The sequence below is a fragment of the Limanda limanda genome, chromosome 14, assembly GCF_963576545.1.
Source record: "Limanda limanda chromosome 14, fLimLim1.1, whole genome shotgun sequence".
Classification (NCBI taxonomy): Eukaryota; Metazoa; Chordata; class Actinopteri; order Pleuronectiformes; family Pleuronectidae; genus Limanda; species Limanda limanda.
Window position 1 is genome coordinate 7,696,660 of NC_083649.1, and position 22,279 is coordinate 7,718,938.

At 46.1% G+C, this 22,279-nt stretch overlaps 3 protein-coding genes across 3 annotated transcripts; all 3 read left to right on the plus strand.

Annotated features, from left to right (window-relative positions):
• The first annotated feature begins 2 nt into the window (after nucleotides 1–2).
• Nucleotides 3–5,279, plus strand: LOC133019782 (F-box only protein 40-like). The gene is made up of 8 exons (XM_061086339.1): nucleotides 3–32; nucleotides 1,480–2,044; nucleotides 2,251–2,720; nucleotides 2,891–3,070; nucleotides 3,724–3,965; nucleotides 4,358–4,489; nucleotides 4,590–4,848; nucleotides 5,070–5,279. The coding sequence occupies exons 1-8, from the start codon at nucleotides 3–5 to the stop codon at nucleotides 5,277–5,279; spliced, it is 2,088 nt and encodes a 695-aa protein (XP_060942322.1).
• Nucleotides 5,280–6,900: 1,621 nt separating this feature from the next.
• On the plus strand, nucleotides 6,901–8,860 carry LOC133018939 (coiled-coil domain-containing 92B-like). Its single transcript, XM_061085279.1, has 3 exons — nucleotides 6,901–7,030; nucleotides 7,137–7,184; nucleotides 8,142–8,860. The coding sequence occupies exons 1-3, from the start codon at nucleotides 6,901–6,903 to the stop codon at nucleotides 8,858–8,860; spliced, it is 897 nt and encodes a 298-aa protein (XP_060941262.1).
• A 2,602-nt stretch (nucleotides 8,861–11,462) lies between these two features.
• Nucleotides 11,463–21,957, plus strand: LOC133019783 (clustered mitochondria protein homolog). Its single transcript, XM_061086340.1, has 28 exons — nucleotides 11,463–12,747; nucleotides 13,302–13,462; nucleotides 13,542–13,713; nucleotides 14,408–14,548; nucleotides 14,627–14,757; nucleotides 14,859–15,013; nucleotides 15,123–15,248; nucleotides 15,362–15,509; nucleotides 15,656–15,748; nucleotides 16,007–16,225; nucleotides 16,470–16,645; nucleotides 16,755–17,087; nucleotides 17,193–17,329; nucleotides 17,484–17,585; nucleotides 17,671–17,771; nucleotides 17,855–18,007; nucleotides 18,326–18,388; nucleotides 18,483–18,730; nucleotides 18,810–18,894; nucleotides 19,498–19,651; nucleotides 19,996–20,135; nucleotides 20,219–20,299; nucleotides 20,413–20,538; nucleotides 21,008–21,129; nucleotides 21,256–21,349; nucleotides 21,450–21,584; nucleotides 21,659–21,732; nucleotides 21,843–21,957. Exons 1-28 carry the CDS (start codon nucleotides 11,463–11,465, stop codon nucleotides 21,955–21,957), a joined length of 5,070 nt encoding a protein of 1,689 aa, XP_060942323.1.
• The last annotated feature ends 322 nt before the right edge of the window (nucleotides 21,958–22,279 follow it).

Genomic DNA, 22,279 nt, shown 5'->3' on the forward strand with positions numbered 1-22,279 from the left:
GAATGCAGTTTGGTGGCTGTGACTTGAATCCAGTGAGAGGAGCAGAGTGACAATCTGAGGAGGGGGGGGGGATTCCTTCTGCTGAACCTGCTCGGTGCTGCTCGGCTAATTTTAACCCGTCAGTTCAAAGAGCACGGACACTGAAAACAACATTATAAAACTAAAGAGAGGAAACAAGACGTCCGCAGTGGGACCACGACGTTTGATTCTGTTGTGAGTGTGTTGATAATGTCTTTTTTCCATTTCTGTATCTAAAGTGTAAGCAGTGCAGTGAAACTACCCTGACAAGAAGTACAACTGTTAAAGTTATATTATTTTCTTCATGTATTCCTGTAGTTTAACTTTTACCCTGAATATCGGCTCTTGAATCAAAAGTAACAGGTTGAATAAGTACATTTGAATAAATTGTTTATAAGAATGCTGTAGAGCCAATGGACATTTGTTTTATTCTTAATGCATGAGTGTGCAAAGGATTCCTGTGCTGCGGATCTTTGTCACTAACTTAGTCCAGAAGGAAATATCTTAACAACTATTGAATGGATTGAAGTGACATTACCTTCAGACTAGCATTGTTCAATAGCTGCATCATCATCCTCTAGTTTTACATATGCTTTATTGTATCTTTGAGGGGCAAGAGCTGCAAGCATGTTTTGTTTGAATTTCTGGGACCTTTAGCACATCAGGCCTTTGAAACCTATTCACATTAAACATCTGTTCAAAATCATCTGTACCTTTGGTTAATCTAATGATTTGACAGTGAGGAAACTGGTTTTGTTTTCAGGGGTCACAAGTGAAAAATGTATCGCTGATCTGATTTAATATCACGGCCTCATGTTTGGCTGCAGATTAAAGTTTGAGTCTGTTTGTCAGTTTTCTGTGTTTTCTTGCAGAATCACTAAACGTTTGATCCTGCAATAATGGTGAGCACAGACAACCTTACATTTTTTCACTGATCAAACTTTAAAGAAACAGAGTGTGATGATCTGTCATTATAGTTTGTTATTTCAGTCTCTAGGTTTTCTGTTTCCTGTTTTATTTTGCAGTCTCGTGTTCCTTGTGTGTTATCTCTGTCTTCACTTCCTGTCGGTGATTGTCTTGCCCATTCGTCATGTGTTTCACCTGTGCCTAATTGCCCCTGCCTTCCTCCTTTTGTATTTAAGCCTCTGTGTTCCCCTTAGTCCCTGGTCGGGTTGTACTCGTTGTTTCACGTCGTCTAAATTGTTAGTTCTTGTCTGCTGTTTCGTCCAGTTTCCCCTGCTTCTTTCCTTGTGCGCCTTGTCGCCAGTGCTTACCTGCTAGTGTTCCTGTTTTGTTTGTTTCTTGTTAAAAGGACTTTTGTTGTATTAAATTACCTTTATTTTGATACCTCTGCATCCTGGGTCCATCTCTCCCTTATCTAACCGTGACACAGTGTACTATGTTTAAAATGCTCTTTCTCTATTCTTTCATCTTAGTTCATCTCCTTTCTTTTTCACTCAGAGTCGTCGCTGTCGAGCGTCCAGGGAGCGGCAGCATGTCCACTGTGACTCCTGCTACAGCCGGCGCTGCAGGGCTCGGGTGGAGGTCTCTGTGTGCTGCGCCCTTATCCCCTGCCGCCTGCACTGTGGAGCTCTGTTCCACCTGTGCAAAGAAGAGGATCACCTGCTGCTCTGCCCCAAGGTGAGGGTGCCGTGCCTCAACGCCGGGTTCGGCTGCCCAGTCCAGCTGGCCCGCTCCTCGCAGGCCGCTCACCTCCAGGTGTGCCCGGCCAGCGTGGTGTGCTGCTCCATGGAGTGGCTCCGCTGGCCGACCGACGACACAAACCCACACAGCAACACAACCCTGCAGGAGAATGTGCTGAAGGACAACGAGGGACAGAGGGAGGCTCTGGATGTGGCCGTGGCCCTGGCTGATCAGTCAGAGCTCTATGGCCGCCTGAAAATGAGGCCCCTGTATCCAGAGCAGATGGAGGAGGAAGAGGAGGAGGAAATAAGGGAGGAGAAGAAAGAGGAGACGGCGATGGGAGAGTTTTTCAATGGTGTCACAAACAATGATGCAAATAAAGGTGAATGAAAGTACTGTTTCCTTCCAAATTAAATAAGATGACCAACTAAAATCAGGCCTACAAAACAGCAACATTAATGGAGAGGATAAACATTTTTAATAATGAAAATGGAGGAGATGGTATTTTGAAATGAAAACCTTCATATGCACATAATCATGTAAAATACTGCAATTTATTTATGTCATTTTCTATCTCTCTGCTTGAATGGTCTTCCATGGGTCGCCACACATCCGTCTCGGCAGAAAACAGTTCTTGTGAGATCAGTGTTCAGGAAACTGTACAGAACAGTGCCGGGCTCGTCCTCAGCAAAGAGAAGCGAAACCTGTGTGATATGATGTTCAGCATGGAGAGAGGCGGCTGTGCTGTCGCGCAGGAAAACCTGGGTCATCCCGAACAAAGCCCAAGACCTGCTGAGGGCGGTCAGGCCCAGAGTGGGGGAGATTCACAGGAGGCTGAGACGCAGGACAGCGAGGTGCCGGGGTTGGCCCCGTGGACGGAGGGGGTGATGGAGCGTCTGGGGAAGGCGCTCACGGCGCAGGAGTACAGCATGTATATGGTGCATCATGGGCGCATGCTGCTCAACTTCGGACATATCCAGGCCTGCACGCCGAGGGAGAAAGATTTTGTCTATGGGAGCCTGGAGCCTATTCCTGTCCAGACGCTGCGCTCCTTCAAGGTGAAGACTCTCTATTCACTGTGAAATAAACCTTTCATTCCTCAGGTAGCCTTTAAAACAGGAACACAACTGTAGTGACAAATGCAGCCACTGTGGTTGTTTTTTTTCACTGTATTCTATCCATCTTCCCAATGTCAGGTAATATATTCCCTTGTGTTTCTTCCTTCAAGGTCCCTGAAAGCTATCACTACAGGAGTCGGGTTCACATGTACGAGTCGGTACCGAGGGCGCCGTGTGAGCAGCGCGGCGTGGACACATCAGACCTCTGCGTTAACGAAGAGGACTGGTTCAGTGACGAAGCCGCAGACACCCTGCTGGGATACGCTGAGAGGGAGGTCATGGGTCACAAGGTCAGGGTCAGATGACGCTACCAATATAAGAACGTATATTGACAACTCGATGTGTCCAGGTGTGACTTTAGATGCAAATCGGTATGGTCCTAAAGTGTATTCTGGTCGGCCGAGAGGTTGATGTGGTTGTCGAAGTTTGATGATGAAGGAAAGGACCGCGGACCCAGTACTTACAAGTATAATAATGTTTATTACACAGAAGTTTCACAGGTCAGACGGGCACCATGGTATACCCGAGACATCACAAGGCAATAGTGAAAGTCTGTCTTCTCCCTGCAGGGCAAGAAGTTTTATAGATGGGAGGTGGGACCCCAAACCTAGAGATAACATGACCTCACACAACAGGGCCATAAGCCCAAATAAGCAGGTGTTTTGCACATAGAGATGAAAATGCAATGGTCATGGACCTTCCCTTTACCCCCATCCATTTGCTGGTCAGAGGTCATTCCCTAAGTCAAAGGTTTTCCAAAGAGGGACAGACCTACTTGAATAAACATCTGGAGGACTCTCTGGGAATGTCTGAGAGTCACGAAGAAAAGCATCATAAATATCAGCCTGTCATTGTATTTAAACACATGCTAAAATCATTGACTCTAGTGAATACACGACAGTCCTATAACCCGAATGAATCAGGTCTGTTTGTTTCCGTGCAGATCAGCGAGTCCAAGGCAATCGACTGCCTCTACATCGACGTGGGAACGCAGACGCACTCGTTTCGCTCGGCACCGTTCAAACGGAGGACGACCCTGGCGGAGGTGATGGAGGACAGGCCGCTGAGGCTTCGTCTGCAGCTGCAGGCAGAGAGCGTGAACAGCCGACACAGCAGAGCCAGCTGCGTCTTCGCCTTCCTCTGCGGTCACACCTTCCACCGGAGAGAGTTCGCCGCACATGTCAGGTGCCGGACAACTCTACCGATGTGGTTGTGCTTGTGACGTGAATGTGACTCCGCTCTGATCCTTACTCCTGACACGGGTTATTTTCAAGAGTTTGTTTCTCTTATCTCAAAGGACCAACACTGAAGAAACAATGGAAACGATTGGAAATGTTGGCATAGGTTAATAAACAAACGTAATGTGAATGTTCCTATAAAAACAGGAGCAAGTCCCAGTTTTATCTTCATAGATTTTTGCATTTGTTCGCCACCAGCTAATTGGGAAGGTTGTTCGATTAATCTATTAAAGGCCGGGAGACCTATTTCAAGAGCTTTTATCAGTTGTATATATTCAAAGTTGATTGTGATTCCTTTAGAATCGCTGAGTGTATCTTGAATCCTCGTCTCCTCTCCAGGAACGTCCACGGTGACATCCAGACATGTCTGAGTGGATGGTTCGAGCAGAGATGCCCCCTAGCGTACCTCGGCTGCACCTACAGCCAGGGGAGGTTTGAGCCGTCCACACAAAAGGCCACCGTCACCTTCAAGTGAGCAGAAGTCACATTGCAATTCCATTGGTCTAGATTCACATATTTTCTGTGAATAGAATCCTAACCATTTTAAAAATCCAAATTCCTTTCCCTACAGTCAGCAGCTGAGGAGCTTCAACTTGCGACCGACCCTCGTAGATGGAGGAGGAGGGGTGTCCTCTCTGAGCTCGCTGCCCTATGAGGTGCTGTGCCACGTGACCAGTTTCCTGGACAGTCTGTCCCTGTCCCAGCTGTCTCTGGTGTCCCGGCTCATGAGGCAGGTGTGCTCCTCTCTGCTGCAGGACCGAGGGATGGTCACCCTCCGCTGGGAGAGGACCACCGACTCACATGGAGGAGCCAGGTGGAGGGCCAAACCTGTGAGACATACACCCAACACCATTCATTCCATACACATCTAGAAGCTCACTCAGTGGAGCACATACCTCCACCAAGGCCTAACAGTCTCCCTAAATTTCATACAATCGCCTAAATATCCCTTATTATGTCAATATCTATGATTCGCTGGAAAACCCAACCTCTTTGGCGGAGGTGGATAGAGATGATCCATGTTTCCTTCCTGACTCCTGTTCCTCTCCAGGTCTGGGAGTTCAGCCGACTCTTCTCCCCGGTGGACTCGTGGCACATGTCCGACATCCCTCCTATGTCTGCTCATCTAAAGGTCTGTCCGCACTATGAGACCTGTGTGCACAGCGAGCCTGTTCCCCTCCTCAGCATGAGCAACAAACAGAGGAACAGCCAAGAAGAGAGAATGAGTCTCGTCAACCTCTTCACAGGAAACCGATCGTAGCAATGAAAAAAAAACAACATTTAATTCTTCCTGCTGTGTCGACTTTTAATTATTTATTTCTGGACCAGTATAAAGATGATGGGTTGTAACCACTATGTGTCATGAAGCACCACAAATAAAATAAAACCTGCTCGAACTTGTACAGTTTTTCTATTCATGATATATGTAATGCTCAATATTTCAGAAGTAATTATCTACGTGTGCATTTTCATATGAAACATATGAAAATGTTTATTATATTGTCTAACATTTGCTTTTTAATACTTCATGTACGTCATATATGAAATTAAGCTGAGTGTTGTTGAGATACAGACATAAAACATATGTTGTAAATGCTCTGTAAACAGACATTACATACACCTTTTAATGTAGTGGTTTGTATAGAAATATTATAAAGTAAAGAGTAATGTTATAAGGTTTGAAATCACTGTAGAGATGAGCTTGATTTTTTTTCATAAAGAGAAACAAGTTGAGAGAGATTCTTGGATCTGGATCCGCCCCCTGATCTGAATCCACAAACCTATCCATCCAACAGGTTTTGTGGAAACCCTTCTGCTAGTTTTTTGTTTATTCTTGCTCACAGACAAGCATCCAAACCAACAAACAAACAACACAAAGGACAAAAAACAACCCTTTCTATTTACAGCAGCTGGAATCCTCCAATCCACAAAGCTCCTCCTCCTGTTGCCGGTGGCACTGATCACCCGCCATACTGGGCTGCTTTGTTGTGAGTGCAGCAGCAGCACGAACACACAGAAGGTTACAACGAGGTTATTTCCTCTGACTGCAGCAGGAGGAGGAGGAGGAGGAGGAGACGCCATCCAGCTGCAGCGGAGGAGCATCACCTGCGAGCAGACACTCAGGAGACGAGCGGCGGTTTGCGTCCTTCGCGGTTTGCATGAAGCCCTTGTTTTTTTTCTGCATCTCTGCATCTCTGCATCTCTGCAGCATCAAGGACGGAGACTCCAGGGCGATCCGAGGATCCATGAGAGGCGCCTCGAGCTGCACACCGCTTCAGTATCACGGTAGGCCACAGGGAGGCTGGTGGTCTCACTGGTGCAGGCAGACACTGAGCACCAGAGACCACCGCTGCAGGAATGAGATGCAAAAAAAAAGGAATAAGAATCAAGCCTGTGCCATTCAATGAGAGAGAAGGCTTTTTATGCAAATGAGCAGAATTTATACAATGAAATGTTGCAGAAAAGCACCATGTACTGTATGTTTGCATTGCGTTAGTGATGTAAAGAAGTGTGCACACATCCAGCTGCCCTCATGCATGCAGGAGAGGCGGTGGACTAGTGGCAGAAACTTGGACTTTGGGCAGAAAAGGTCTCTGGTTCGTCTCTGGTTCGACTCCACGGAGAAACAACAAAAAGACGAACCTGGATTGATCTGTCCAAAAATCCAAGAGGGTTCTCCCTACCCTGTCTAGTGCCCCTGAGCAAGGCACCTCACTCCTCCAACATCTGCTCCCCGGGCGCCGTACATGGCTGCTCACTGCTCTGTGTGTCCTGCACCAGATGGGTTTAAAGCAGAGGTTAAATTTCCCTCTGTGCATGTGTTTGGGACAAATAAATGTATCTTAATCTTAATGTGCAGGTTGTGTGGGGGTTCAGCAGCCATGGAGGCTGGGAGGCTGGAGCAGCAGGTGGCCAGTGTGGAGAGAGGCATCGCCTTCCTGCAGCAGGAGCACCTGGCCATGCTGACCGGCCTGCAGCTGGAGATCACACACCTGAAGAGGCGCTGCCATGGTCAGTCCACCGGGGACCCTCTCCATCTCCTTCTTTATGTGTCTCTTAAAATCATGCTCATTGTGTCTCACCCTGGCTCATCTGCTTCTACTGCTCCTGTCTGCAGAGCTGAGCTGTGAGCTGGACTCCAGGTTTCCTGACAGAAACACAGCAGGTGAGACACTAGAGCTGCTCGCTGATCTGTGGGAGAGGCAGATACTTTATACCATGATAACTGAGGGGAGGGGGAGGTGCCATGGCTGCAGAGAGGAGGCCGGGAAATTCACTTAGGACGTCACAATAGAAAATATACAGTGATGAGCTGTACAACATTAGTTTTACATCCATATGCCTGATTATAAACATGAGTTCTGATGATGTTAACTCATATTTCAGCAGTGTAAGGTTCCATGTATACAGATAACAGATTTCATAGTTTCCTCCACCAAGGAAAATGTGTTTTCGTCTGTGTTTGCTTGTCAGTTATCAGGATTACATAACCATAACAGAGAGGTGGAGCGTGAACCCAATCAATTTTAGCAGACCTGGATCAGGGGAGGAGATCTTCACATAAGCCGTTTTCAGACATGTCCTGCAGAGGTACTCCGGAGAACTGGAATCCGTACCTTCTCAGCAGTTTGTCTTTCACACATGCAACAACACAGCAGGAGATTCTCACAGTGACGGCTCTTATCGCCACAAACTCTCATGTCAACTTCAACCACTTTTCTAACCTGAGATATTTATATAATTTAGTTTTTGTCACGTGTTAGAGGCATTATCAACCGATCCCTCAGAGGATCCCCTGCTGTTTTCTCACATCGACTCCTCCGGACTTTCTGCAGACTTTACAATCGGGCACTAGGCGGAGAAAATTCTTTCTCTTTTCTGAGGCTTTCTCCAGACAACTGGCAATTTTTTTTGTTTTGTATGTAAACAACAACTCAGTCTTTGTGCATCATCCATGTTTACAAATCGACATCTTTATATATGTGTATTATATATTAATAATGCACATATATTCCCAACAAATGAGGGAACACAGAAAAGCGATTTAAGAAGGATTGATGAAGCAGAAAGTTGTTTTGTGTACAGCACAGTCATTTTCTTTGTGTGTATGTGTGTTTCTCAGAGGAGGAGGCGGAGCTGGCGGCACGTTGTGAGGCTGCGGAGCGTCTCCTGGACGACCAGCAGTGCATGATGGTTGCTGTGCGTGGCGAGCTGCGGGCTGGCCGGGCTCGGACATCAGCGCTCGGTAAGAGCCTCAGGGACGAAGAGCGGCACTTCCTGGAGGAACTGAAACGCCGCAGCCACAAGATCACGCTGCTGAGTCGTGAGCTGCAACGCCAAAACGTCACCACGACGACCCTCTGCCACGAGCTCCACACCGCACGCTTAAAACTGTTCCGTCAACGGCAGAGCGCCGAGTCTGCTGCGGAAGGAGGGGAGGAACCCAGAGGACAGCATGGAGAAGGAGAAGAAGAAGAAGAAGAGGAGGACGAAGACGATGATGATGAAGATGAAGGGGAGGGCTCAGACTGGCTTCTGTCTCCGCCTCCTCCCGCCTCCCCCAGCCAACCAGAGGAGCGACACAGGAGGCGTGTCAAACTGAGGGAGGAGCGGGTCAGGGCGTGCGTCCCGCAGGAGAGAGTGACGTCACCGCAGCGGCCGCGCTCCATGCCCGACCCCGCCCTCTTCTTGGTGCCACTTAGATACCGCCTCCTGCGATTGAACCGACCAATCACAATGCATGGCGCGGAGGGGATGGAGGACGAGTGGGAGGACATCGAGGACAGCAGGGTGCACAGGAGGGTGGACATGGGAGCAGGGGAGGGGGAAACCGCTCTGTGATGACGACGGAGAGGTGGCGTTGTCTTCCAGGAGGTGTCGGCCGATCCTCGGTCCACAAGTGACGTGGTTATTCTAGAAAAGATGAGGGAGATGTAACCTTGTGATAGTCCGTAGAGTTAGAGGTAGTTGCACAGGCGCGAGTGATCGATCTACACGTAGACATAGTAGCGCAAATTGTCACATTGATGGTACAACGAGCTACTTGGAAAATACGAGGAAACGGGTGGGTCAGCAAAGAGTGAACAGTGGTACAGTTTTATAAATGGATGCCTTTTGGTTTTAACAACACAGCGTTTGCCTGTAAGAAGTAGCCTTTGCCTCTGGGTGAGTGAACACCGGTCTGTGCCGTTCAACCAGCGTCCAGGTGCAGAAAGTCCCTCGTGAAGGTGGTGTAGGAACATTTTGTATGATTTGCACTTTATTAAATTCATGCAATGTGCCTAATAATGGCAGAACTATACTCCTCTTGTCATGTGGTCTGTTTTCAGGGATTTTAGAAGGTTTCTTCGCAGCAGTGTAAAAAACAACAACCGTGTTACTGATGACATTAACAAAAGGCTCTGTTCTGTGTCAACGTCTCAGCGAGTCACGTGTGTATGTATACGTCAGCATGAGCAATGCAAGGACACAGAAATGGAAGCAGCAAAATGGAATTCAGCCGTCATTCATTTGATCATTTAGACCTGTGTTTTTCCTCCTGTGACCATAAATCCTTATGTTATTGAGTCTCGGATATCAATCCATCCATTACACCCTTTACCATTGAGGGTCTTGTCCAGCTGACATTTCTGCAGAGGTGTATGCATCAGTATTGATATCAGTACAAAATAAATGAAAGATTTTGTCTTGCAGAAAGTTACAATTTTACAATTTTAGAGTGAATATCCGCAATGAAATCATGCAGATGAACCTGAAACCTCAAGCAACAGACAACATAACATCTGATATGATCTGCGGCGGCAGCACAGGCGCACAAAAGAGAAGTGGAGAGCAAACCTCGACACACAAAGTCTATTGTTGACATCATTACTCGCAGTTTAGATCATAAAGAAATGTATTGCTACCAGCTGTAGCATTCAAACATAACCATGTATAGCAATGAAACATTTTAAGAGATGTGGAGGAGAAAGACAAAAATGAAGATACTGCACACAGGTTTATTTGCAATGCACCCACTAATTCATATTTATGTACATATGATGGTTTATTTTTCCATTTGTATCTATTTATTTATCTTAATTTAAGCAAATTAAACTCTTTGTGTTTGAAAATATGCAAATGAATTGAGAAAGAAAGTTTTAATTACAATCTAGATTTTCAATGCCATTTATCAACTCGGTCATTCCTTTATTAACAATAATTAGGAGTCATTCAATGAACATTTTTTATTTAATCAGTAGCACAAAACTACGCTCAGAGCAAATGTCCCGTTCTAGACGGTTCCCACTGTTGTCTTGGCGACCGTGCTCGGAATGTTAATGTTCCTCTGCAGCGCTGCCATGGCAACCGCGGAGCTCCATCGTTTCCAGCTCACTCCTCAAATTGTGCAACCGAGCGGAGACGGAACACTGGAGGTTTGTTTCCAGGACTCTGTGTTTGGAGATGGCTGTGACGTGTGGTTTTTTACAAATATAACAAAACACTGAGGAGCTGCAACCATCCTGCTGCTTGTGTTTCTACATCTCCTGCATGTGCTCACACTCAAGGTTGCTAGAGAGTGCATAGAGCGTCTGAAAACAGGATGTTACATCACAAACAGCAGAGAGGTTGCCCTCTTCTGGACTTGAATGGGTACTAAGTGTGTGAATGTGCATGTGGGGCCTACAGGCTCCTGCACACACCCTCTCCAGCCATGAACGGCGGACACACACACACACATGCACTGAAGCTCCGTTTGTGTAACGTAGTTTCGCAGCAAGGACAAAAGAGGGGAGTCTCCTGCTCTGGAGGAAAACCTGGGAGACGCCACCTCTCTGATTTCAGGAGTCTGGAGGAGAGGACACAGACTGACTGTCTCTCCCTCTCTCTGCACTGCCTGGTAGGACCCATCATGTCATCTTGATGCTGTACATGTTTGTCCTTGTGAGCTCGAATAAGGTGAGTTACTTTTTCAAAACTAATTTGAGATCTTCTGTGTTTTGATTCATACGATTCTGTGGAGCTCAGAGGCAGCTCTTCGTCATCGAGCCCTTTCATCTGTTCTCCACGATTCCCACATGTCCATCAGCGTTCCAGAGCTCATCTGAACGGATCCAGTCTCCGAGGTGTTCCGGTCCGTTCCACTGAAAGGTGACACCGCTGCAGGGACACTTTGTAATCTCTCTGTCATCAGCTGTTGTCTAAGGCTCTTAGCTGCTTGTATTCACACCTACCACACAGACACACACACACACATGTGACTAAGCCTTTCACAGTGTATACTTAGTAGCTTAATACAAGGCGTAGGTGCATTAAATATGTAAACAGTAACTCAACACCGGGAGGAAAGCAACAAAACTGTGATTCAACTTTCTCTTAATAGCTTCAACGATATTAATACTGTTGTCTTTTCTCCCGCAGGCTTTCTGCAGAGTTGTATCACTGTTTTGTGCAGAAAGGCACCATGGGAAACATAGTTCAGTGCTGTCACACTCTGTCACACTACTTTAAGTGTAAGGACACACCAGGCCAGGGAGAGGCGGAAAGATCCCCCCTGCTGTCCAGCGAAGAGAGTGAATGTTGTGACGACCTGGAGGACGATCTGCTGACCGTCTCCGCCGGCGTTACGAACCCATCCCTCGATCCACAGCACTTCCTGTTCCCTGACATCATCCTGAGCAGCAGCCTGGGAGGGGACATGACCCTGGTGGAGCCCATGGTGTGTCTGCTGGTGTCCGAGGAGGAGGAGGGGCGAGGGGACGGAGTGAGCAGGGTGTTTGACCCAGGACAGGAGAGGAGCATCATGAGGAGAAACAGGGGGTTCTCTGAGGTGGAGACGCAGACGGAAATGGAGACACAGATCGGTATGGGGGTGCAGACTCAGACAGAGACGCAGGCAGAGGTTCAGACACAGACAGAGATGTTTGTGTGTCTGAGGTCTGAGGATGTGGAGGAAAAACATGAAATACTGCAGAAGGTGGAAACATCCCGAGAGAGACACTCAGAAACTCTCTATAATTTGCCATCAGAGAAAGAGAGTGAACAGATACTGGGATCTGAAACCTGGTCTGACGGAGACAGTTTTAGTGAGTTAGAGGAGTCAAGGAAAGTGGAGGAACATTCAGAAAGAAAGAAACTGTCCTTCAGAGATTTACACGAGAGAGCAGAAGAAGAAGAAGAAGAAGTGAAGATCTGTATATTACAAACAGAACAAAAGACTGAGCTACAAGAGGAAGCAGATGTTTTGAAGGTACAGCAGAAGGATATTGCCGGTGAGGAACATGCAGAGTTTACCTGGACAGAGGCGGATGTAAAAGACAAAGGAGTAAGTGTTCAATCAGAGTGCACTTCAGTGATGCTGACTGGACACGATCCAAACAACACGGAGGAGAAGCAATCACAAAGGAAGCCGACCTTTGACCCTGCAGGGTGTCATGTAGACCCCACGCAGGAGAGCGGGCAGGATGAGGAGCAGATCTGTGAGCGCGAGCATCAGAACGTAAACGAAAAGGATCTTAACACGAAAACAGAGATAAATCTGTTTGAGGAAGACACAGATCAGTCGACAGATCGTTTTGAAAGTCAGGAAAACTCACCAGAGAGGGAAGAGGACGAGAGTTCAGGTCTGCAGGAGGCCGTGGAGACAGATCTGACTCAGGAGGAGGAGGAGGAGGAGGAGGGAGCTGAGATGAAGAAGTTGACCTTGTTTTTAGTCGACAGGTTGTTTCTGGCAGCACCACATGTCAAAGGTGGGTGGTTTTATTAAACTGAATTATTCATGCACGCTCCTGCAGCTTCTAGTGGAAGCTTGTAACACTGGATCATCGCACATCAGAGGCAGACTTTTATTCACAGACAAAACAATAACAAACAAACATTATAGTTTAGTTTTTAGGATAATCAGTTAAAAATATGGAATTTAAATGGCAAAGTGAAATTGAGAAGAGGCAAAGGGAAATGTTAAGTAAAACATTAAAGAGATTAAAAACAAAAAGAAGAGTGGAAAATTAAACCTATAAAAAAGCTAACTGTATATGTGAATTTATACTTTTAATTATTTTATCCCACTGTTTTATGATTTCTTCTTCAATCAGGAAATTCAGTTTCAGGTTATTTTCACACATTTAAGACTTTTATTTTTCACTTCAATTGTCTATTTTTATTCCATGCAATTTTATTTAATATTTATTTGTATTTTACAACTTTTCTATTTTTTATTTAAAGTTCTGTGTAAAAAAGTGTTCCTCCATATGACCCAGTCAGTTTTTGTCTGTTTGTGTCTCTTGTGCACTGTTGTCAGCAGCACCTCCTCATCAAAATGCAGAAAGCCCCGAGGAAGCTGGTGTGGAACAATGTGATTCTGACAAGAAGGAACAACTCAGCATCCGTGACATAGTTGATCTCCAAGAGACGAGATGTACTGTCAGAATCCAACCTCCTGGAACAGAGAGTTTGGAGCTCCAGGTTCGGTCCCTATAGTTCCCCTGAAGATTCTTCCCTGTATCTTCACGTCTCTCTGATTCGCTCTCTCCTCCGCTCTCAGGTGTCAGGCCAGATGTTGGTGGCCGAGCTGCACCAGGTGCTGATGGATCACGAGGTCACGTGCCATCGCACACGTTTCTCTCTGCAGCTGGGAGGCACCGCGCTGGACAACATCACAGAGCTGGGCAGCATCCAGGGCCTCCAGGACGGAGCGCTGATCAAGCTGGTGGAGGGTAACGGCCTCCGTCTACTCGGTCCTCATTATAAGTTTGATTTTTCTAGAAGTTCAAATCAGCATCAATTATAAGTTGGACAGGTGCTGAACACATTCTCTCTCTTTGCCTCAAAACTGTAACATTAAAAAGTCTAAGTTGTTCTGACATGAATATAGAAGTGTTCATTAGTTCACAGGTCTGTTGATGGAGAATAATTCTACAGCTACAACTGTGCTACTACAATGCTACAGCTCACATTCAGGCGGCCATAGCACACAACTTCCAGTACAATAGAAACATCTCGGGTGTAGCTCAGGAGTTGGAAAGGTTTGTCCGCTAACCAGAAGAAAATAACAACATTGACACAATATATATGAAATTATAAATTCCTAAATGTACTGGTCACTTGCAGTTGCGTTCTGTGAAATATACAATACTTACATAGTGTGTGAATTGTGTATTTCTCAATTATTATATTGACTTGCGTATTAAATTCACCCATGAAGTGATTGCTTGATAAACAGTTTTTGTAGTTTTTACAGGCTGTTTTAGAAAGTTTAAATATCTGTCACTAACACTTCTCGGTTGTTGTGTTGTCCAGAACACACACTGGTTTGTTTGTTTATCGTCTTTCATGAAATGCACCACAGCAACAATAAACACGCTCCCTTCATCATGCACTTTACGAGCATCTCCTCTGCTCTCGATGCAGATTCTTACACAGTGCGTGACGCTCGTCTTCATCTCCATCATGTCTGTGATCTTCTGAGGAGCCTCGACCCTGCGGACGCTTACAACGGCGTGAACGGCAGCTCGCTGTCTTACCTCACCTTTTACACCAGAGGAGACAAGGGTAGGCTTCTTCTCTTACACCTCCTCACGTCACACTCATTCTGAGCATTTCCGTCACTCAACATATTCATCGTTTCAGACGGTGAAAATGTCGGGAAGAGGCGCGTCTCTGAGAAGGATTCCGTTGACCACAGGCCTCCGGAGTTCATCCTCCCTGGATGTAAGGAGCGACCTCTTCTTCCCCTGCAGCCGCTCAGAGACGACTGGAAGGTGAGAGATAAACCCATAACTGCAAATATGACTTTGTTAAACATATGTTGCAAACTTTAAGGAAACATGTTCTCTTAATTCATAGTGAAGTGTCCTTACAGCCTTTACAGTGCCTGCGGGTTCTGACCATGAGCAGCTGGAACCCTCCTCCAGGGAACAGGAAGATGCACGGAGACCTCATGTACCTCAACGCCCTGACCATGGAGGACAGAGAGCTCAACATTACGTCCTCTACACGTGGTTTCTACCTCAACCAGTGAGCGTTACACTGTCGTTGCTAAGTGCTTGGTAGTTAAGTGCCTATTGTTTTTGTAATCAATGAGTTAGAAACTCCTGCGACAATCTGTGTGCTCTGACTGCTCCAGGTCAACTGCCTTCAACTTCAACCCGAAACCTGCAGCTCCCAAAACCCTCTGCCACTCCCTGGTTGAGCTGCTGAATCACGTCAGTCCTGCGTTCAGGAAAAACTTCAGCGCCCTGCAGAAGAGAAGGTGAGCGACTGTTATCACCTCCAACCATCAAGTGACGAGTGAAATATCAGTCTGGTGAAACATAACCTTCTGAGCTTGCTAACTGGTAAATGTTGTCTCTTGCTTTGAGCCAGAGTCCAGCAGCACCCGTATGAGCGCTTCGCAGCCCCTTTTCAGGTGTTCACCTGGACGGCCCCCCACGGAGAGCACAGCCTGGACTGTGTCCGAGCGGAGGAGACGCACGCCAGCCACATGGGCCAGGACAAGCACACAGCCGGGCAGGTTGCAGACACACATTAGGGGAATCAGGCTAAATTAGGAAATACAGAGAAATATTAAATTGCACCAAACTACAGAACTTAAGGGTAATTGTATTGCACTGATAGTGATGATAATGCTGATATTTAGATGGTGTGTTCTGACCACAGAGCCGGGATTGGAATGAGGAGCTGCAGGGATGCAGGGAACTTCCCAGGAAGTCTTTGCAGGAGCGTCTGCACAGAGAGAGGAGCGTGTTTAAGGTGATTCAAATTCTTCTTTCCAATGTTCTCCCAGATCAGTGGAGAAGCAGATTTGTGACTGTGAGATCATAAGTTTAGAGACTTAAAGTACAAAGGAATGAGATACATAACACCTCCCATATCCTCTTAAACTTATCTGTGCTGTTCAGCTTTTCAATACAAGTTATATAATCCCCCCATGTTTCCGCTCTGGTATTAGATTGTGTTGCTTTTTTGTTGCTCTTTTGTTTATGACCTTTTCTAAATCAATCTTCCCAGACCAACACTGACTTTGTTGCCGCTGCAACACAAGGTGCTGTGGCCGTAATTGACGGTAACGTCATGCCGATAAACCCCAGTGAGGCGCCTCATATGCAGATGTTCATCTGGAACAACATCTTCCTCAGCTTGGGGTTCGACATATCTGAGCACTACCGACCACTGGGGGGCAACACTGCTGCTCACGCTGCTGCCACCTGCGACTTGAGAGGAGCTCAGGTAGATCCAGACGTCAACACCTGCAGGAGAAATGTGGATGTTGTTCTATCAGGGTTTGACGTGTGAACATTAAAGGGAAAAACTACATTTATCAGTCATACATCAAGGTGACAATCCTCCCTGCAGTTGCATGGGCTTCTTTTCAAATGACAACTTTCAGATGTTGTGTCTGTCTGATCTTACCACCCCCCCCCACTCAGATGTTTTTATATTCTTATCATCAAACTGATTTTATGCAACGCAGGCATATGCATCTGTCGACACAGACGGGCTTCACACCCTTGGGACGGCCGTGTTGGATTATCGTGGCGTCCGTGTCATCGCTCAGACGATTGTTCCCGGGATACTGGAGAAGAGTCAGGAGCAGAGTCTCGTCTATGGCTCTAATGACTATGGAGCAACTGTATTTACGCACCCAAGGTAAAATTCACATCAGCAGAAAACAAAGACATCTATTTCAGATATTTACGTCTTGATCAAGTAAAAGTTTAACTTTACTCGATATGATCAGAAGTATGTGTTCCCACAGGTTTCTGGAGCTTCTGGATAAAACCTGTAAACCACTGAGAATCCAGCGTCACCAGGTGCTCAACCATGACAACATCCCAGTGGAGCTTTGCTCTGGCATTGAAACCAAGGGCATCCTGGGTAATGATGGACGACCTTACATCTTGGATCTTCTCCGCACCGTCCCCCCTGACCTCAACTTCCAGTTCTCAGAGACTGCAAGTGAGACGAGGGAGACGGGGGAGACGGGGGAGGAGGTGCCAGAGGAATGTAGGAGCTTGGGTTACCCACGGCGACATCGTCACAGCCTGGCTAGCCTGAGACCGGAGCTGATAGAGGCCTTTGTCCAGCACAGGTGAGGGAGGGCAATGTGAGGGCCCCATAGAGCCCCATGTAGGGCCACATTAAAACCACTGGAAACAAAGCATTTAATTCTATTAACTTGTGTTTTGTTTTGCAGGTATGAACTTTATGTCACGATGGTGGCCCAGGGGCTCAGCCAACTGGAGGACCGGGATGAAGCTACAGGGCAGAGTGAAGAAGATCTGGTCTGTGAGCCGAGAACTGGAGATACAACCACAGCCGCAGATGCCATGGGTGACTAACACCGGCAGAATATTGATTAACCAGGAGCAGCTGGTTTACTGCAGAGAGAATTTGAGTTGAGAAACATAAGACTGAGAAAGTGCAGAAGGTTGTGATCATTGATTGGTTGTGCTATTTTGTAACATTTCACATTTTACTCATTTAGAATCTCAGAGAAGAGATGTGATGACGGAAGCTTGTCGGGCTGTCGGATCCGTGAGTGACACTCGCTTTGACATCCGCTTCAATCCAGATGTTTGCTCTCCAGGTACTGAGTACGCACTCGCACACACACACACACACACACACACAAACACACACACCAGATTAAACAGTGTGTGTCTTTTCCGCAGGTGTTCGTTTCCCATCTGATTCTGTCGAGGACGATCAGAGACACAGGAAGTTGTTATGGGACGCAGCCGCTTTTCTATTGTCCAATCAGATTCCAGCCATGGTGAGCGTTGTGTGAAGCAATAATTAAGTGCATGAAGTTTAACATGCGTGATGATGATGGTGTTTATGTGTGTGTGTGTGTAGCTGAGGGACTGTCTGGACCACACAGCCGTGCCGATGGATGGAGGGACCCTGACGTCGCTGCTCCATCAGCAGGGTGTGAACGTGCGATACCTGGGCACCTTACTGGGGGAACTGCACAGGGTGGAGGAGAGAGGGAGACTCGGACACATAAAGGTACTTTTATCATAAATGTTATTAACTCTATACTAAAAAAAACACTTTGTTGGCCACTCGAGTTGAAAATGATCTTTATCTCACAAAAAGATAAATAAGAGCAGCAGCACAAGAACATGCAACATGTATAACAAAGGTGGTAAACTCTAGTTAAAAGTACACCCAGTACACCAGTAAGGAAGTCAATTAAATACTTAGATTAAAGCATGAAATATAACAACATAAACTAAAATGTCGTGGAGCAACACTCATTTTTCTTGCTGATACATGTTCTTTAAATAAAGCTTTTGAGAGAACTGATCAGATGTTCCCTCACAGAGACTTGCTGTCAGTGAAGTCATCATCAGAAGTGCAAAACACATCTTCAGGACCTTTCTACAGGTGATGTGCTCAAATATTGGAAACTTAAAAGGTTCATGTTTTACAATCTAGCAGTCATTTTCTAGCTAAGTGTCTATTCTTCGTTTTCTCTCAGGATGTGGAACCTGCAGCTTTCTCTGCCGCCGTCAGTCACTTCCTGAACTGCCTCTTGAGCTCCTCGTCCTGCACCCCCGACTCCGGCTCAGATGAGTTGCTCTCTCGCCGCAGGAGCCGACGCCGACGGAGCCACGGGAGTCGAGTCGCCTTGTTGACGGACAGCGTGTGGGCGAGGCTGACCCCCAGTGAGCTGTGGGGCAGGATCAGGACTGAGGCCGGAGACTATTTCAACTACACAATAGACAGGTACATGGTGTGTGTCTGTGATTAATGAATGTGTGTGGCTGAATACAGGATTTTACACTTTGCCTTTCTCTGTATCCAGTGACAGTATAGATGAAGTGATAGAAAAGCACGGCCTTCAGAGGATCTCCCTCCTGAGAGAGATCGCCATCAAGACGGGCATCCAGGTTAGACATCTAACATGTCGCTCTTCATCATACATTGACCTAGGAGTGGCACTCAGCAGAGCATGTACCTGCACCAGCGCCCAACTGTCCCTTCAAATACAATCAAGCTGCACCACATTTCACATACTTTAAAACTTGCATGAGAAATCAGGGAATATGTCAAAAAAAAGTCCATTCTCTTACAACGCTGAAGAAAGTGACATAAGAAATATGTGGATCAGCCTCCTTGTTCTGATCTGCGCCAACATTTTATGAGTTATTTTCTGAAAACGATCTGTTTTGTTGGTTTTGCGTAATGCTGCTGACAACCAAACTGACAGAGGTGAAAACATAACCTCCTCAGCGGTGGTAACAAGCAGCCACTAGGGGTCACCAAAGGGCTAAGTTACCTATTGCTGCTTTAAAACGCAACTTTTATTGTTGTATATCAGTTAACACGAGGATAATGCTACAATGAAAAGTGTTGGACAAGAGGACAGGTCAGCTCAGCAATCAGAGCAAGAGAGAAAGAAATTATAATAAAATAAAGTTCAATATAAACAAATCAGAAAATGAAATGAATAAAACAAAGCTGGCAACTCTTTTCTCTCTCTCTGTTTTTAGGTACAGCTGAGGGAGTACGTGTTCGAGTCTCGACACAAGCCGGTGTTTGGTGAGGAAGATGTCGTCAACATGTTCCCTGTGGTCAAACATCTCAAACCCACAGCGACGGACGCTACACGGCTTGTGCAACGAGCACAGGCGGCAGTGCAGAGGGGTGAGAGACGCACAGACATCAAGTAGAGTATGTGTGTTTGCATTGAGAATCACATGGTGGCCACGCCTGGGTTCTGGATGTGACTGAACCTTGACAGGAATAGTTGCTCAAATGGACCTTTAAAAATGACTCCACTTGATGGTGGTCCATTTGCTCACTTATACACAAACACTGTATTTAGGGTCATGTCTAGCTTCTAAAATGTACATATCGTCCATCCACGCTTCAGTGATTCACACAGACTTTAACTTGCTAATGTGTTAAAATCATTCAGTGTGCTAAGAGCTCACATCTGGATTCTAATGCATACGTTCTTAGTTTGTTGCTCATGTTTTTGCTCTCAGGGCTTCTCAGAGACGGCTATGAGCTGATAAGCCAGGCCCTGACTCTGTTCAGCAGCGTCTGTGGGGTCCTGCATGAGGACGTGTGCGTGTGTCTGCGTCTCTTGGGACGACTCAGCTACATCTTGGGGGAATATGCGGACGTAAATATTCATTCATGTTCCTTTAATGACTTAATGTCTGGTCCCAGACTGTCATAAATCACAGTTTTCCTCATGTCTCACAGGCTCTCAGCCACCAGGAAAAGGTTGTTATGAGTAGTGAGCGACTCCATGGTATTGACCATCCACAGACCATACAAGACTATGTGAGTTCCTTCACCTTCTTATCGATCTACAGACACACTGTGGAACACGTCAATCTTCTTTTCTGTTACAAACATCTCACCTGACTGGAGGTTTTCTCCTGTCTGTGGTTCAGACTCACCTGGGCCTGTACTGCTTTGCTGGAGGCCAACTCTCCATCTCCTTGAAGCTGCTGTATCGAGCAAGGTACCTCACGCTGCTTGTGAGCGGAGAGGATCATCCGCAGGTCGCACTGCTGGATGTAAGTGAGAACACATCGGCAAAGTGTCGCCTTCTTTCTTTCTACTTCACAAAAGAACCATTAAGATGTTATTGATCTATTCTTGACATTTAAAGTCATTTATACACGTTCTTTATTCTGGGCTTTTTGCCAATTTGTGGATTTGGTTTGTTAGGAAAGTCTGAATAATGAAAGCTACTGTTAATAAGTGTTGTCTTTGCATAATCCTGCTGAAACAAACCGAGAAACAACTGACTCGGGCAAAAACATGATATCAGAGGTGTAATAGTACAGCAAATCAGAAAGGAGGGAGCAATAGAAAGAAAAATGCCTTTAAGTAATGTTGGGGGAGACTTAAATGGAAATAAATCTTGAGGAGAGATTTTTGACAAACTAACAAAAAGACTAAAGTATTAGTAAATTCAAATAACCCATGACATACTTTTGTATTTGTTGTTATCAATGTGCTTGTTGTGCTCCACTACATCAGAGTATGCTGGGTCTCGTGCTTCATGGACTGATGGAGCATGAACTTTCCCTGAAGTTCCTACAGAACGCCTTAAATTTGACCTCAAAATACCGCGGCGCCACATCTGTGAGGCTGGCACACAGGTGACTACAAGTTTATTTCCAAGTTCTGCTGGCGTTCTTTTTCCACATTCTTCTATTCAGAAACAAACAAAAACACATTACAATTACAGAAAATGCTAGAAATGCCTCCTCCTGTCTTCTCCGCAGTCATCATCTGCTCGCCACCGTATACGAGACCAAAGGAGAGTTTCGATCAGCTCTGCAACATGAGAGAGAGGCTTATGCGATATATAAGAGCCAGGTGTGTTTTTAAGGTGTTGAATACTGTGTTTGCTGGTGTTGTGTTGATGCTACATTCTCCTAATTTTAACTGAAACCCTTTCGCTGTTGCACATATGAAGGTCGGTGAGAACCACGACAGTACGAAGGAAAGCTCAGAATATCTGAAGAGCCTCACTCAGCAGGCTGTGGTCCTTCAGAAAGCCATCAACCATTTTTACAGTGACACGCCCGGTGCATGTGTTCCACCTCCGAAGGTTTGTGCTGATTGAGTCCACGTCCTCAAGAAGAAAGTCAATTTCTCCTTAATCTCATGAGTGTTTCTGTCCAGTTTTCCAGTCCGAGCCTTCTGGAGATTATTCAGCAGCTGAACCTGACGTGTGGAATCATTTTCATCCCCCTCAGGTGAACGATTAAACACTTCCAGTTAGGCTATCAATTATATTATGGTTTTAATCCTGATCTCTCCTCTCCTTGTTAATAAATTGCTGCATCCGTTGTGTCTTTCTCTCTAGTGCAAATGATGTAGCAGACCTGAGGAAGGGGATGAAGAAACAGGATAAGGTTCAAGTGGAAGAGTTGGAAACTCAGCTGTTGAAGCAGAGGAAAGACACAGGACAACAAAACTGAACCCTGCAGCTACAAAAGGACATTGTGTTTTCTGTCTGACTTCTGAAAACGACAGATGAAAGCCGGACACATTGAAAGTTAACATACTTCGGACATCCAAGGAACAGACAGGTGCAGGCAGGTTGTTCTGCTGTTGTCTGTGAAGGGTGTTGTTGCTCTTATTGAAATAAATGGAATCCATGAACGAAGCTGGGTGGCACTGTGGCAAAGCGGTTTGCACTGCCAATAATAGGTTCTAGGCTAACTTTCTGTCTGGAGTCTGCATGGTCTCCCTGTGTCTGTGTGAGTTTTCTCCAGAAACTCCATCTTCCTCCCAGAGCCC

Coding starts and splice junctions, on each gene's coding strand:
- LOC133019782 (XM_061086339.1), top strand. CDS start 3: ATGCAGTTTGGTGGCTGTGACTTGAATCCA. Junction 3,071..3,723: donor GGGAGGTCATGGGTCACAAG/GTCAGGGTCAGA, acceptor GTTTCCGTGCAG/ATCAGCGAGTCCAAGGCAAT. Junction 4,490..4,589: donor AAGGCCACCGTCACCTTCAA/GTGAGCAGAAGT, acceptor CTTTCCCTACAG/TCAGCAGCTGAGGAGCTTCA.
- LOC133018939 (XM_061085279.1), top strand. CDS start 6,901: ATGGAGGCTGGGAGGCTGGAGCAGCAGGTGGCCAGTGTGGAGAGAGGC. Junction 7,031..7,136: donor CCTGAAGAGGCGCTGCCATG/GTCAGTCCACCG, acceptor TCCTGTCTGCAG/AGCTGAGCTGTGAGCTGGAC. Junction 7,185..8,141: donor TCCTGACAGAAACACAGCAG/GTGAGACACTAG, acceptor TGTGTTTCTCAG/AGGAGGAGGCGGAGCTGGCG.
- LOC133019783 (XM_061086340.1), top strand. CDS start 11,463: ATGGGAAACATAGTTCAGTGCTGTCACACTCTGTCACACTACTTTAAG. Junction 13,463..13,541: donor CAGAGAGTTTGGAGCTCCAG/GTTCGGTCCCTA, acceptor CTCCGCTCTCAG/GTGTCAGGCCAGATGTTGGT. Junction 14,758..14,858: donor CGCTCAGAGACGACTGGAAG/GTGAGAGATAAA, acceptor GTGTCCTTACAG/CCTTTACAGTGCCTGCGGGT.